The 16,488-nt window shown below is 37.3% G+C and overlaps 1 protein-coding gene across 1 annotated transcript in view; it reads left to right on the forward strand.

The window, feature by feature from the left end:
- The window catches only part of LOC138311865 (midasin-like), a 118,146-nt gene that overhangs the window by 34,057 nt on the left and 67,601 nt on the right, over positions 1 to 16,488 (forward strand). Inside the window, exons 31-43 of the mRNA XM_069253045.1 lie at positions 1,222 to 1,418; positions 1,841 to 2,013; positions 2,423 to 2,653; positions 2,987 to 3,192; positions 3,329 to 3,451; positions 3,671 to 3,868; positions 4,302 to 4,409; positions 4,681 to 4,788; positions 5,030 to 5,110; positions 5,564 to 5,788; positions 7,039 to 7,167; positions 13,063 to 13,213; positions 13,426 to 13,551. Coding sequence (XP_069109146.1) covers positions 1,222 to 1,418; positions 1,841 to 2,013; positions 2,423 to 2,653; positions 2,987 to 3,192; positions 3,329 to 3,451; positions 3,671 to 3,868; positions 4,302 to 4,409; positions 4,681 to 4,788; positions 5,030 to 5,110; positions 5,564 to 5,788; positions 7,039 to 7,167; positions 13,063 to 13,213; positions 13,426 to 13,551 — 2,056 coding nt within the window. The remainder of the gene's footprint in view (positions 1 to 1,221; positions 1,419 to 1,840; positions 2,014 to 2,422; positions 2,654 to 2,986; positions 3,193 to 3,328; positions 3,452 to 3,670; positions 3,869 to 4,301; positions 4,410 to 4,680; positions 4,789 to 5,029; positions 5,111 to 5,563; positions 5,789 to 7,038; positions 7,168 to 13,062; positions 13,214 to 13,425; positions 13,552 to 16,488) is intronic.

Raw genomic sequence — 16,488 nt, forward strand, 5'->3', positions numbered from 1 at the left:
GATTATGAATCTGATTTTTGTAGCTGTCCCCTGGCCCTGAGGAACAGGTTTACAATGATTTGTAATGATTATGAATCTGATTTTGTAGCTGTCCCCGGCCCTGAGGAACAGGTTTACAATGATTTGTAATGATTATGAATCTGATTTTGTAGCTGTCCCCGGCCCTGAGGAACAGGTTTACAATGATTTGTAATGATTATGAATCTGATTTTGTAGCTGTCCCTGGCCCTGAGGAACAGGTTTACAATGATTTGTAATGATTATGAATCTGATTTTGTAGCTGTCCCCCGTCCTGAGGAACAGGTTTACAATGATTTGTAATGATTATGAATCTGATTTTGTAGCTGTCCCCCGTCCTGAGGAACAGGTTTACAATGATTTGTAATGATTATGAATCTGATTTTGTAGCTGTCCCCGCCCTGAGGAACAGGTTTACAATGATTTGTAATGATTATGAATCTGATTTTGTAGCTGTCCCTGGCCCTGAGGAACAGGTTTACAATGATTTGTAATGATTATGAATCTGATTTTGTAGCTGTCACCCGCCCTGAGGAACAGGTTTACAATGATTTGTAATGATTATGAATCTGATTTTGTAGCTGTCCCCCGCCCTGAGGAACAGGTTTACAATGATTTGTAATGATTATGAATCTGATTTTGTAGCTGTCCCCCGTCCTGAGGAACAGGTTTACAATGATTTGTAATGATTATGAATCTGATTTTGTAGCTGTCCCCCGCCCTGAGGAACAGGTTTACAATGATTTGTAATGATTATGAATCTGATTTTGTAGCTGTCCCCCTGAGGACAGTTACAATGATTTGTAGTCTGATTTTGTAGCTGTCCCCGCCCTGAGGAACAGGTTTACAATGATTTGTAATGATTATGAATCTGATTTTGTAGCTGTCCCTGGCCCTGAGGAACAGGTTTACAATGATTTGTAATGATTATGAATCTGATTTTTTAGCTGTCCCCGGCCCTGAGGAACAGGTTTTCAATGATTTGTAATGATTATGAATCTGATTTTGTAGCTGTCCCCTGCCCTGAGGAACAGGTTTACAATGATTTGTAATGATTATGAATCTGATTTTGTAGCTGTCCCCTGCCCTGAGGAACAGGTTTACAATGATTTGTAATGATTATGAATCTGATTTTGTAGCTGTCCCTGGCCCTGAGGAACAGGTTTACAATGATTTGTAATGATTATGAATCTGATTTTGTAGCTGTCCCCTGCCCTGAGGAACAGGTTTACAGAGATCTGGTGTGCCCAGACTGACCAGTGCCAGGACCTAGTGGACATTATAGAACACAACCTTAGGAGCGGTATACACCTATGTAACCAGGAGGACGGCACCAGCGGCTTCGGACGCGCTATCATGGACTTCGTACACTGGTTCTCCAACAATGACATCGCTAAAAGGTACAGTTGTTATAACGACATCAATATCATCATTAAAATATACTTTATTCAGAATTTAACTTTTTGGTTCTTCATTGAACTAAACAAGTCAGTCAATATTGAATGAATACACAGACAGGTAATTTGTAGAATTCCACTGCTGTAACAGTAAAACTGGGAGTCAGTGAGAACATGGTTAAAGTAATCTGAGTATGTTTGTTGAATCTAAGGGAACATGAATATAAAGTGAAAAGTATTTTCATAATAGTTGGGATGGAAAAAGACTAAATAGAGCCTTTGTCATTTTTATTTATTCAAGTTTGAGTTCATGAATGTTAAAATCAGGGTAATCTATAATTATAATTCTGTAGAGTGAAAATTAAATTAATAACATCTGAGTATGAGATATGTACATTGACAGTATGTATTATTACTATTGACAGATGCACTGTCAGTATACGAGATATCCTGTCCTGGGTTCACTTTATCAACACCTGCTCTCGGACCTTGGACGAAGAAGGGATGGACACAGATGACCACTGCTACAACAAACTGGACCCTGCTCTAGCCTTCATACATGGGGCGTGTCTAGTGTTCCTGGACGGTCTTGGCTCAGGTACATGCTGATATAAAGTCATATTTACCTGTAAATAAAATACTTATCACCTGTCGTAGATATATAGTTATGTTCTTAACAAGTCCATGCATTTAGGAAATGTACCTGATGTCATTTAAGAACCTGTGATCTTACTCTTTTTATATTGCTTGCTCACTTTCTGCATAGATTTTCAAACTTAAATGAATTCTTCTAACATATGCCTTTGTCAAATTTTTGCCAGTACATTGTACGTCAATTAATCACTTAAAAAAAATCGTCAGTAATTACAAAATGTTGACAAAATAAAAAATTGTTGTTTATTCAAATCTGATATTCCGGTTATTGTAGAATCCGCGCAGTTGATAATAATCAAATACATAATCTATGTAAACATTAGTGGCCCATCACTGTGCATTGTTTATTATAGGGACCACAAGTCGAGGCAATGACACCGAAGTGCGACACATACGAGACACCTCCTTAAAGTTCCTCCTACAGCTTGTAAATCACATGACCCACCAGGTCTACAGGCTATCTACACTTGGTCTCATAGATGACATGAGTCAGTCTGGTGACTCCACTGGACACTCAGACCTCAACACTGTTGTCCAGCAAACTGACCGACAGTTTTGTATCTATCCTTTCGCCATCAGTCGAGGTAATACTGGTTCCGAAGGTTTTGCTTGTTTTTTTCCAATATCCAAGACAAATACTAATAACTTGTCTTCTGTCATTTAAGTGATACACATACAGTATCTCTCGGTGGCCAAGATAATTTTTGGAAGGATGGTTTATTATACTTGGATTTTTGAAAAGGGAGAGGTACAACAGGGGTATGACTTTTGTTTGAACCCAAAAGTGAACAGAGACGTGTTGAAAAATATATGTGGTTACAGTATAAAGTAAAAGGTATTTTACCTGCGTACACGTCTTAACTGGAGCACTGCAGATACTGATGACACTGAATTGATATTTCTGTTTTCATGTGCAGGCCTGAAGAATTATGAAGCTGGTGATGGTTATGCCCTACAGGCACCCACTACCTGTGTGAATGCCCAGAGGATTCTCCGGGCCCTACAGCTGACACGGCCCCTGTTGTTAGAGGGCTCCCCAGGGGTCGGTAAGACCAGTCTAGTAGCAGCTATTGCCAAGGCGGCAGGTCAGGAACTCGTCAGAATCAACCTGTCTGAACAAACGGTAAGTTTCGTCTTTTATATCATGATGGTAATGACTTTTGTAAAATACTGTTTGAACTGCTAATGGATATATTGTGTGATGACAAATAGTGCTAATATTAAAAAGCGATTAAACCAGCCGTTGTTGACTGTTGTAGGATGTGACGGACCTGTTTGGAGCAGACCTTCCTGTGGAGGGACAAGAAGGGGGAGTGTTTGCCTGGAGGGATGGACCCCTCCTCCAGGCCCTCAAGGCCGGCCACTGGATCGTCCTGGACGAGGTAAACCTAGAATATGGCATTATGATCCGTCTAACATTTTGTTGTTAACAACATCATTGCAGTAATACTCCCAGGAACATTGACTGGGATGTCTATGTATGGAATATAACGGCTTCTGTTTAAAATCTATTAAATGTTGGTATTTGTTTATATGTCACAAGATTTTAACTGTAGATCTTGTAGAACTTGTAACATTTATTTCCCATTGTTGTATTTCAGTTAAACTTGGCGTCCCAGTCCGTGTTAGAAGGTTTGAATGCCTGTCTAGATCACAGGGCTGAGGTTTATGTACCAGAACTGGGACAAACTTTCCACATACAGCACTATAAAACCAGACTATTTGCTTGCCAGAACCCACTGAATCAAGGAGGGGGCAGAAAGGGGCTACCTAGGTCCTTCTTAAACAGATTTACTCAGGTGAGTGTAGGGATGGCAGAAAGGGGCTACCCAGGTCCTTCTTAAACAGATTTACTCAGGTGAGTGTAGGGAGGGGCAGAAAGGGGCTACCCAGGTCCTTCTTAAACACATTTACTCAGGTGAGTGTTGGGAGGGGCAGAAAGGGGCTATCAAGGTCCTTCTTAAACAGATTTACTCAGGTGAGTGTAGAGAGGGGGCAAAAGGGGCTACCCAGGTTCTTCTAAAGCAGATTTACTTACTAACTGGGGGAAATAGGTGAGTGTAGGGATGGAGCAGAAAGGTTGGAGGAAAGGGACAATTTACAAAAAAATGTACTTAATATGATTTCTGTATATCTAATGATTATTTCTAAGTTGATTTCTGTATATCTGTGGATTATTTATTTTTATGTTAAATAAAGTGATTAAAAACCTGAAATTCTTGTATATTACAGGTGTATATTGAGCCCCTAACCATGGCAGACTTGACCTTCATATCCAGGACCATGTACCCCAATATCCCCAAGGACCTCCTCAATGACATGGTCAAGTTCAACATGCAGGTTTGTATTAGGAATTGATACAATTAAATAAAGCATACTCAATTTGATCAATGAAATAACTTAGGTGAATTAGAATAGTATGTATATTGAATAATATATCTTCGTACTATTGAATTATCCAACAATGGGTATATATATACGTAACATGTTTTATGTACAATGTGAACTGGAAAAATAAAGAATTACACAAAAAAAAAACAACTTAGGTGCACCTATCTATAATGATAGAAATGAACAAGGAAAATTTGGTATCATGTTTGGTATTCTGTAGATCCATGATGACGTGACAGTTAACAAGAGCTGGGGACAGAAGGGAAGTCCTTGGGAGTTCAACCTCCGTGACCTCTTCAGATGGTGTGACCTTCTCTGTCAAAATCAGGTAAGGTAAATCATTAGTTTGCTCTGCTTGTTTCTGTCTGTCTCGTTCTATTACCATCTTTATGCGGTACATGTCGATTATTTATGGATTCATTTTAGTGAAATCTAAATTCTAAAAAACTTTCTGCATTGTATCTGACTGCAGAACATGCTGTTGTAGACCATGTTCTAAGTTTCAAGAAGAGGGGAAAAGTCCTTTGTTTACTATACTGACTTGTCACAGATAATTATTTGTGTTACAGGTCGTGAGTAGCTATAATCCTGGTGAGTTTGTGGGCCTGCTGTACAGGGAGAGATTGAGGACGCTACAGGACAAAGATCAGGTAGGTTATAGATAAGACTGGTCAGTTAGATAAGACTGGTCAGTCTGAGTGTTGACAGCCAAATTCATTCATGAGAAATCCCTGTCCACCTGATAGACCCATGTTGGATTATTTTTCTCCCATACTTTTGCATAAAATGGTGAAATTTCAGTTGCTTAGAAGCATTTTCGTAGCGCTGTCTTCTCGGGGACGTCGTTGACAGTGAACAATACATTTATTGATGGTGTCACGTCATTGTCTAGCACATGTAACCTGTCTTTTTCCCTACCCTGATAAAAAACATAGTTTTCTTTTCTCTAAGACATGTGGGATAACTCTATCAAGTATAAGAGAACCAGCTATTCCTAACAGGGTGATAAATTTGGACTGGTCGGCAAGGTGATAAATTTGGACTGGTCAGCATTAGTGTTGTATTGTTGATAATCTGTATCCTCTTTGTTTCTACTATGATAGGTGAAGGAGTTATACGAGAGGATATTCCCCGAGGCTCTACAATTTTACACCCCAAGTAGACATGTAACAATCTCAGGCAGTGTAATACAGGCCGGGCACTCATTCCTCCGCTGTGAAGAGTATGTTTCAAGGGAGACAACTCGATCTCTCTACCTCCTCCACCACCTCCTAGAGCCAATAGAAGCTGTTATGAAGTGTGTAGAGATGAACTGGATGTCCATTCTGGTAATTACCTACATATGTATCACAATATCTGTAATATGGGTTGTTTGCACAGGCCATGAAATGAAATGATAGTATAATTCAATGTAAATCAAGTTGATGCTATTGACAGTAGATTGTGAATAGGTGTTTAGCTCCAAAGATCTGTCTGATATCCCTGATAGATATTGAAGATTTACCAGCAACAGCACATGATGTTACAGGAACTATGGTTATACAGACCATGCGAAATATGATTTTTTTTCACAGGACATTCGGTCTGGTGAACTCTGAATGTTTACCAGACCGGGAAAAATTTCACAGGACATTTCGGTCTGACAAAATTTAACGGTTTACCGGACATTGAGTCTGTCTCTGATATACATTACATGCCTTACAATACTATTACATTTTTATTTCCAGGTGATAAGAGTCTTCCTGTGTATAAGATTAATCCAGCTGTAGTGTTTGGCAATGTTGTCAACAAAATACAACAAAATTTCAAACAGTCATTTCATCCATACCCTTTATTCTTAAAACTATTACTTTTTGGAGCTCCGCCGCTTTTTTGTGACCTGAACTATTTTCGTGATCAACAACAGCCGAGATCTTAGCAATCTTACAACCTGTTACAAAAGTGTTATTACCTCTCAGGTTAGCTGATGTACTCGTATTGTGCATACGATAATGTTCGATGCAGATTTTGCATGTCATCGAGTTAGTGGAGAAATCGAGGTCAAGCCATGGTCTTCCGTCTTGCCACTTACTACTAACACGACGAGAAGGTCGTTTTTCCTCGTACTTCTTGTTAGAAGCCTGTTTTTTAGCTTCTCGTTCCGGTGTTGAAGCCCTACGCTTTAAAGCTTTGCCGGGTATAGCCCCGTCGAAATATCGTAACATGGCGGCAGCTATGATAAACTTTCAAGCGTGTTCGGGACCATGACACGGGTAGATTCTAAAACCGGACAGTCGGTCCGGAACTTTACAGTACGGTTCCGGACCGACGGCAAATTAACCTGACATTGTCCGACGGACCGACGTATTTCGCATGGTCTGGGTTATATTGTCCAACCACTAGTTGTGGATTTTTCTTGATGTCCAAAATATTGATGTGTTTTTGTTCTGATGACTTATTGCTCTCGATGTGGAAAATCTCTCAATAATGGAATTGTGGCAATTCTGCCAAGTTATGCAATTTATTCACTATGTTTGGTAAAATTTATACTACTATTACCTAGATATATTCTGTGACATGTTGTAAATTTTGTTTTTAGGTAGGACCTCAGTCCTGTGGTAAGACCAGTCTTGTCCAGCTCCTGTCCAGCTTGACCGGTCATCACTTACACGTTCTAGCTATGAATAGCTCCATGGACACCACAGAATTACTCGGTGGATTTGAACAGGTTTAGTGCTGGGATCAAGTCCCAATATCACCATACAACTAATAGAATAACATAATGATTTTGTTACCATAATAGATTCGGAATAGCACTTTAGTTTTAATTGTATACTATTAATTATGTCCCCCAAACGAAGTGGGGGGACATATTGTTTTTGCTCCGTTTCTTATTATTATTATTATTACAAGCTAACCGATACTTACATTATATATATCATTGGCTTCTTAGGTGAAATATTCGTTTTCGTTTAAATATCACATACAGTGTATATAACAATAATGACAATCAAAAAGCTAACCTAATTTTATAACATATATGTATAATTCATTTTTCACAAATATAATACGGGCAGCCACTTGAAACGTCATGATATACTCGTGCATATCAAAAGGTCTCCAATACTTTTAATGACATACGTATCAAATTACTAGTGAACGTTTCTGTCATAATTTGCATGCCCCTGTGTTTTGGCTGAGGTGACCAAGATTGCATTTTATGGTCTCGGAATAGCAGTTGAGACTGCTTACACATGTTCATAGAAATTGAACTGTCGAAAACAGATATATCTAGATTTAATATCCAATGAAAAGTTACATAATATATAAGACAACGATCGAGAGCATCGTGGGTAGCGAAAGGCCAATGACGTCTCCTTGCAGGCGGTGTATGGGATTTGTAAATTATTTAGTCTAGATGAAATAAATGATTATTCTAATTACTGGTTTATGTAAATAATGAATGTACTTGCAATATTTTCAACATTGGACACTTTTCTTTTTCTATAATTAATAGCGATACTGCTATCGTTTGTGCGATGAGATGAGATGAAGAGGTTTTGGGAATCATCTCGGTTTTCCCTGTGGACACCAAAATAAAACTTGTATTGTAAGATATTGACCGTGTATTCCGTTTATCCTGCAACTTTTTCATTATACATTCATAAGATGGCATTCAAAACGAAAGCAAATTGCTTGTTATTTGCACAATTTCGCTCAAAGCGAAACGCTTCTTTGATGATCAAGAAAAGATGCATTCACTAAACCAAATGAGTAGGTACTCCTTTTTACTACCGTGGGAAATATGTAAGCGACGTCATTCCGGTGATTGTGACGTCACTGTTTGGCGGGACTGACTGCCGTTTCATTCACTCCTACTAAAAGTGACGTCACTGGAATGTTCGGGATCAAGTCATCAAATTTAGAAATTGAATCAAACGAAAGAAATTAAACATTTATTTACTGACATAGTAATATTTTCCTATTGCAACTATTACAGGAAATTCTTATTATCCGGTATCGAGTTCTGTGTCCGACCTAATGTCGATATTAGAGCTGAAAATGCATTGTTTCTTGATATCGTTCCGCTTCTTTTGTTGACTTTAAATTCGTAGAATAAACACCGTTGTGATAAAGACCTTCCAAGTAAGGCAAATGTGAATATTTGAATCAGGGAAATAGGGGCACAAAAAGTCAATTTTCTCCAAAAGTAAGTAAGTTACACTACATTAATTTTGCTGGAACACTTAAAAAATCGTTCTGATTTCAGAACAATTGGAATTATGAAGATACCTCTTACAGTATTTTTAGGTCATCTGACGCGAAGGGTCAGGATGACCTATAGTAATCATGTTTCGTCCGTCGCCGTGCGCCGTCCGCCGTCCGGCGTCCGCCCTGCTTTAACTTTTCACATTTTGAACTTCTTCTCAAGTTTGACCAGTGGGATTGAGCTGAAACTTACCTGAAATGATCCTGAGATGGTCCCGACAAAGTGTTGTTATTTTTCGGGTCGATCCGAAATCCAAGATGGCCGCCACAGCCGCCATTTTGAAAACACGTTTTGAACTTCTTCTCAAGTTCTACCGGTGCGATTTGGCTGAAACTTGCATGAAATGATCCTGACATGGTCCCGACAAAGTGTTATTATTTTTCGGGTGGATCCGAAATCAAAGATGGCCGCCACAGCCGCCATCTTGAAAACACATTTTGAACTTCTTTTCAAGTTCCACAGGTGCAATTTGGCTGAAACTTGCATGAAATGATCCTGACATGGTCCCGACAAAGTGTTGTTATTTTTTGGGTCGAACCGAAATCCAAGATGGCCGCCATAGCCGCCATTTTGAAAACACATTTTGAACTTCTTCTCAAGTTCTACCGGTTGGATTTGGCTGAAATTTGCATGAAATGATCCTGACATGGTCCCGACAAAGTATTGTTATTTTTCGGGTCGATCAGAAATCCAAGATGGCCGCCATAGCCGCCATTTTGAAAACACATTTTGAACTTCTTCTCAAGTTCTGATGGTGCGATTTGGCTGAAACTTGCATGAAATGATCCTGACATGGTCCTGACAAAATCTTGTTATTTTTCGGGTCGATCCGAAATCCAAGATGGCCGCCACCGCCGCCATCTTGAAAACACATTTTGAACTTCTTCTCAAGTTCTACCGGTGCGATTTGGCTGAAACTTGCATGAAATGATCCTGACATGGTCCTGACAACGTGTTGTTATTTTTCGGGTGGATCCGAAATCCAAGATGGCCGTCACAACCGCCATCTTGAAAACACATTTTGAACTCCTTCTCAAGTTCTACCGAAGGGATTTGGCTGAAACTTGCATGAATTGATCCTGACATGGTCCCGACAAAGTATTGTTACATCTCTAGTTGATCCCAAATGGAAGATGACTACCATGACACTATATCTAATTAATTTCCTATATTTAAAGGCTCTTGGGCCTCTTGTTTGAAATGAAATTTGTTGAAAGAAATTGAAAATGATCCTGACATGATCCTGACAAAGTGACACCATATATAATTAATTTTACTATTGTCAAGGTAGTCAGATGACTCGCAATTTTTCGCAATTTTCAGTCATGTGGACATGACGTACATAGCAATTATTTTACATGATGAATAATTTGCATGCCTCTGTGCTTGGGCTGAGGTGACCAATATTACATTTCACGGTCCCGGAATATCTGGATCAAATAATCGATGAAAAGTTACATAATACATATGTATAAGACCACGATCGAGTGCATTGTGGTTAGCGATAGGCCTAGGACGTCTCCTTGCAGGCGGTATATGGAATTTTCAAATTATTATTTGCTTAGATGAAATAAGTAATTTGCTTTAATGTCCAGGAGACAGGAGTCATCTCGTCTTTCCGTGTCAACACCAAAATAAAACTAACAGGCCTATTCAAGGATACGTCCTTGGCCTAGCTACTGTAAGATACTGTATATATCCGATGTAAATCCTCAGATATATAATTATTTATTTTGTAGTAATAGAGCTACATGTACATGTAGCCCTTGCCGGATATTGTGAATAGTTTGAATAGGCATGTTTGCATGATATATTAAAAAAAAAAAAAAAACGCAAAAAAAAAATTGCCGCCGGTGGTGAGAATCGAAAGATCAGAAGATCTGCACGGTAACACTAAGCCAGATTTCAGCTTTTTTATATACAGTGATTTTTTTTATAAGAAGCAGATAACATTGTTATTTTTTTGATGATGTATGATTTAGTATTTCCTAATAGGAAAATTAAAATTTGTAAATGTAATGTGCATGTAGCTGTTGTTTCAGCATGAAGAAAAGTGGAAAAAAATGATAATAACACATTGATCACAAATCACAAAGTTTTTTTTGTTCTTTAATATACCTGGTAATCTTTGTTTGTTATTTTATTGATTTTTTTTTCTGAAATGCTCGAACGTCGGTGAAGCACCCCCTGAGAGGAATGAGTAAGATTTCGCCGAGACGAAGCACAGGCTCGTGTTACGTTGATACGGAGAAAACGACAGTTTTTATTTTTATACCATGGAATATCAAAGTTCTATGCAATGAGAAATGGTACAATACAATCTTTTTTAGATTATATCTTTCTACTGCGTATGCATTGTAAAATTCTACTAAGTTGCATGAAAATACAATGCACAGTTGATGTCGGGAACAGATCCGATTTGATGCATTCAACTCAAATATTAAAAAAATTAATGCTATTGCCGAAATTTTTTGGACTAAAGATAGTCTTAAGTCTTCAAAGATCGCTTCTTTTTTAATGAATAAGAAAAAAAAAAATCACGAAAAAATCTCGATAGTTGCTCGCAACCCAGTGGTACCGCGGTTTCATTGGTTTTCGACAGCGAAAGACCAAAATTGATTTTTTTTACACACAATGTCAAATATATTCAATTCAAATACCAGTAATTAATTATATGTTTCAGAAGCATGTTAATGATGTTTTTGTGCAATATTTCATGAATTTCATGAAGCACTGTATCCACAAACGCTTTTAAGATTTACATTGTAGTCTACGTACGTAGGCCTACTGTTTCTTTTTCTTTTTGTCAAAGTGATGTTTAAATAATGAAATGTTTCAAGATAAAGTAACTCTATTATTTAAAACAATGTTAAGCTGTATATGAGTGCAAATTGCTACCATAATACAACAAAAGAATGCTTATTCAAAATCCTTCAAAACGTCAGCTTGCAAGGTCGAATCACCCGGGCTCATAGAGGACAAAAAAGTGATGTCATTGGAATGTTCGGGATCAAATCGTCAAATTTAGAAATGGTAATCAGAATAAAGAAATTAATCATTTATTTACTCATATCGCAATATTTTCATATCGCAACTGTTACAGAAAATTCTTATTACCTGGTATCGAGTTGTATGCCTGGTTAATCTCGATATTAGTGCTGATAATATCTGGTTTATTGATATTGTTCCGCTACTTTTGTTGAGTTTGAATTCGCCAATTCCAAGGGCGTCGGAACGCTTGTTTTCAACCGGAATAAACACCGTAGTGATAAAGACCTTCCAAGTGAATTTTTGCATCGGAGGAACAGGGATATAAAAAGTTGATTTTCTCAAAAAGTAAGAAAAATAGAATACATTAATTTTGCTGGAACACTAAAAAAATCATTCTGATTTCGGAACAGATGGAATTATGAAGATACCTCTAACTGTATTTTTATTATTATTAGTATATATTATGTAAGTAATTATTTTTATTCTTATTTCTTCTGGTTTCTTCCGCTGCGCGGGTTTCCGCAGCTTTTCTCAGAAACTGCTGGGCCGATTATCACTAAACTTCACATACATATTCATTAGGGTATGGGATTGTGCATAAAGTTTTTTTTTCCCAACCGGAAATCCAAGATGGCCGCCAGGGCCCATTTCCTGTTTTCAGGTTTCGGTCTCCGATCTCGCTGAAAATTGGTCTATGGGGGTTTTAAGGGATGGCGAACATCATGCAAAGGTTTTCGTAAAGATTTTAGTATTCGGTCTTCGATCTCAATGGAAATTGGTCTATAGGGGTTTTAAGGGATGCTGATCAATATGATGAAAATTTTAAAAGATTGTCGCTGGGAAAACTTCCTGTTTTCAAATTTTCGTCAGCAATTCATTGAAAATTGGTAAATGGGGGTTTTAACTTAAAATCTTAAGGGATGCCATACAGTCATGATTACTGCCAAATCAATTTCTCTGAAAATAGCCTGGTATTACCGTATTTTTGCGCATATAGTGCACACTTTTTTTCAGATTTGTTGCAATTGGGGGTGCGTTTGGGGGACTATGTAATGGTGTCCATTACAATGAGTACTTGTTCATATAATGTTTCAGCTAAGAGAATACAATAATTGTATAGATGATTATTACTTATGGTTTATTAGTGCAGATATAAAACAGTGCAATTACTTGGTTCATTAACGGAAATATTCTTTTACAAAATTCAGCACTGTACATAAATTTGCATTTCAAAGACAATGCATAAATAAAAGTACTGCTAAAATAAGTATGTTTACAATTCTTAAGTAGTAGTGACCACCATTAATGATATTCGGTGGAATCGTTAACTCTCTTCTTTCATGTGTAAACTGTGTGTTGTAGGCGGACATCCAGAACCACGTAGAGAGACTGACCTCCACTACAGAGTCTATCGTCTCTGAGGTCACCATACTTCTCCTCCAAGATCAACATGTCGGTACAGCAGGGAGGCTGCAACAATCCTGGAACAGCTTTAGTCAGTCTCGGGATACAGGTGTGTATTACTGTGGTGGTTTAATTGTTCAATGCTGATTGGCTGTTCAGTGGGTATCATGTGGCAATACATTACAGAACTGGAAATGTACACCTTTAACTGGAATGTAGCACTTCGATTGGCTGAATATAACTAGTTGATATGGTTTATGAATTTTCATCTGGCACCATATCTTTATGAGTATGTTGACAACATGACTGGAACTGTTTCAGAATCTGGAAAGAAACTGTCGAGTGTGGAGGAGCTAGAATCTGTCAAGGTCAAAGTCACACGTCTGACAGAGGTCATCAGTGTGATTAAACAATCACTGCAGACTCAGACATCAGACAGAGGAGCCGGTAAGGTCATCATAGATAAATAGTGATAATTATATCATATGTCACAGAGGAGCCGGTAAGGTCATCGTAGATAAATAGTGATAATTATATCATATGTCACAGAGGAGCCGGTAAGGTCATCATAGATAAATAGTGATAATTATATCATATGTCATAGAGGAGCCGGTAAGGTCATCATAGATAAATAGTGATAATTATATCATATGTCACAGAGGAGCGGGTAAGGTCATCGTAGATAAATAGTGATAATTATATCATATGTCACAGAGGAGTGGGTAAGGTCATCGTAGATAAATAGTGATAATCATATCATATGTCACAGAGGAGTGGGTAAGGTCATCGTAGATAAATAGTGATAATCATATCATATGTCACAGAGGAGAAGGTAAGGTCATCGTAGATAAATAGTGATAATTATATCATATGTCACAGAGGAGTGGGTAAGGTCATCATAGATAAATAGTGATAATTATATCATATGTCACAGAGGAGTGGGTAAGGTCATCGTAGATAAATAGTGATAATTATATCATATGTCACAGAGGAGTGGGTAAGGTCATCATAGATAAATAGTGATAATTATATCATATGTCACAGAGGAGTGGGTAAGGTCATCATAGATAAATAGTGATAATTATATCATATGTCACAGAGGAGTGGGTAAGGTCATCATAGATAAATAGTGATAATTATATCATATGTCACAGAGGAGTGGGTAAGGTCATCATAGATAAATAGTGATAATTATATCATATGTCACAGAGGAGTGGGTAAGGTCATCATAGATAAATAGTGATAATTATATCATATGTCACAGAGGAGTGGGTAAGGTCATCGTAGATAAATAGTGATAATTATATCATATGTCACAGAGGAGTGGGTAAGGTCATCGTAGATAAATAGTTATAATTATATCATATGTCACAGAGGAGCGGGTAAGGTCATCGTAGATAAATAGTGATAATTATATCATATGTCACAGAGGAGCGGGTAAGGTCATCGTAGATAAATAGTGATAATTATATCATATGTCACAGAGGAGTGGGTAAGGTCATCGTAGATAAATAGTGATAATTATATCATATGTCACAGAGGAGCGGGTAAGGTCATCGTAGATAAATAGTGATAATTATATCATATGTCACAGAGGAGGGTAAGGTCATCGTAGATAAATAGTGATAATTATATCATATGTCAGAGGAGGGGTAAGGTCATCGTAGATAAATAGTGATAATTATATCATATGTCACAGAGGAGTGGGTAAGGTCATCTAGTATAGATAAATAGTGATAATTATATCATATGTCATAGCAGAGGAGAGGTAAGGTCTGTAGATAAATAGTGATAAATATGTATATATCATATGTCACAGAGGAGGGGTAAGGTCATCGTAGATAAATAGTGATAATTATATCATATGTCACAGAGGAGGGGTAAGGTCATCATAGATAAATAGTGATAATTATATCATATGTCACAGAGGAGGGTAAGGTCATCGTAGATAAATAGTGATAATTATATCATATGTCACAGAGGAGTGGGTAAGGTCATCGTAGATAAATAGTGATAATTATATCATATGTCACAGAGGAGTGGGTAAGGTCATCGTAGATAAATAGTGATAATTATATCATATGTCACAGAGGAGCGGGTAAGGTCATCATAGATAAATAGTGATAATTATATCATATGTCACAGAGGAGCCGGTAAGGTCATCGTAGATAAATAGTGATAATTATATCATATGTCACAGAGGAGTGGGTAAGGTCATCGTAGATAAATAGTGATAATTATATCATATGTCACAGAGGAGTGGGTAAGGTCATCATAGATAAATAGTGATAATTATATCATATGTCACAGAGGAGTGGGTAAGGTCATCATAGATAAATAGTGATAATTATATCATATGTCACAGAGGAGTGGGTAAGGTCATCGTAGATAAATAGTGATAATTATATCATATGTCACAGAGGAGTGGGTAAGGTCATCATAGATAAATAGTGATAATTATATCATATGTCACAGAGAGGAGGTAGGTAAGTCATCATAAGTTAGATAAATAGTGATAATTATATCATATGTCACAGAGGAGTGGGTAAGGTCATCGTAGATAAATAGTGATAATTATATCATATGTCACAGAGGAGTGGGTAAGGTCATCGTAGATAAATAGTGATAATTATATCATATGTCACAGAGGAGTGGGTAAGGTCCATCGTAGATAAATAGTGATAATTATATCATATGTCACAGAGGAGTGGGTAAGGTCATCGTAGATAAATAGTGATAATTATATCATATGTCACAGAGGAGTGGGTAAGGTCATCGTAGATAAATAGTGATAATTATATCATATCACGAAGTTGTATAAATGTCACAGAGGAGGGGTAAGGTCATCATAGATAAATAGTGATAATTATATCATATGTCACAGAGGAGTGGGTAAGGTCATCATAGATAAATAGTGATAATTATATCATATGTCACAGAGGAGTGGGTAAGGTCATCGTAGATAAATAGTGATAATTATATCATATGTCACAGAGGAGTGGGTAAGGTCATCATAGATAAATAGTGATAATTATATCATATGTCACAGAGGAGTGGGTAAGGTCATCTAAATAGATAAATAGTATATATGATAATTATATCATATGTCACAGAGGAGTGGGTAAGGTCATCGTAGATAAATAGTGATAATTATATCATATGTCACAGAGGAGTGGGTAAGGTCATTAGATAAATAGTGATAATTATATCATATGTCACAGAGGAGTGGGTAAGGTCATCGTAGATAAATAGTGATAATTATATCATATGTCACAGAGGAGTGGGTAAGGTCATCGTAGATAAATAGTGATAATTATATCATATGTCACAGAGGAGTGGGTAAGGTCATCGTAGATATAAATAGTGATAATTATATATCATATG

This window comes from Argopecten irradians, chromosome 1, assembly GCF_041381155.1.
Source record: "Argopecten irradians isolate NY chromosome 1, Ai_NY, whole genome shotgun sequence".
NCBI classification, from domain to species: Eukaryota; Metazoa; Mollusca; class Bivalvia; order Pectinida; family Pectinidae; genus Argopecten; species Argopecten irradians.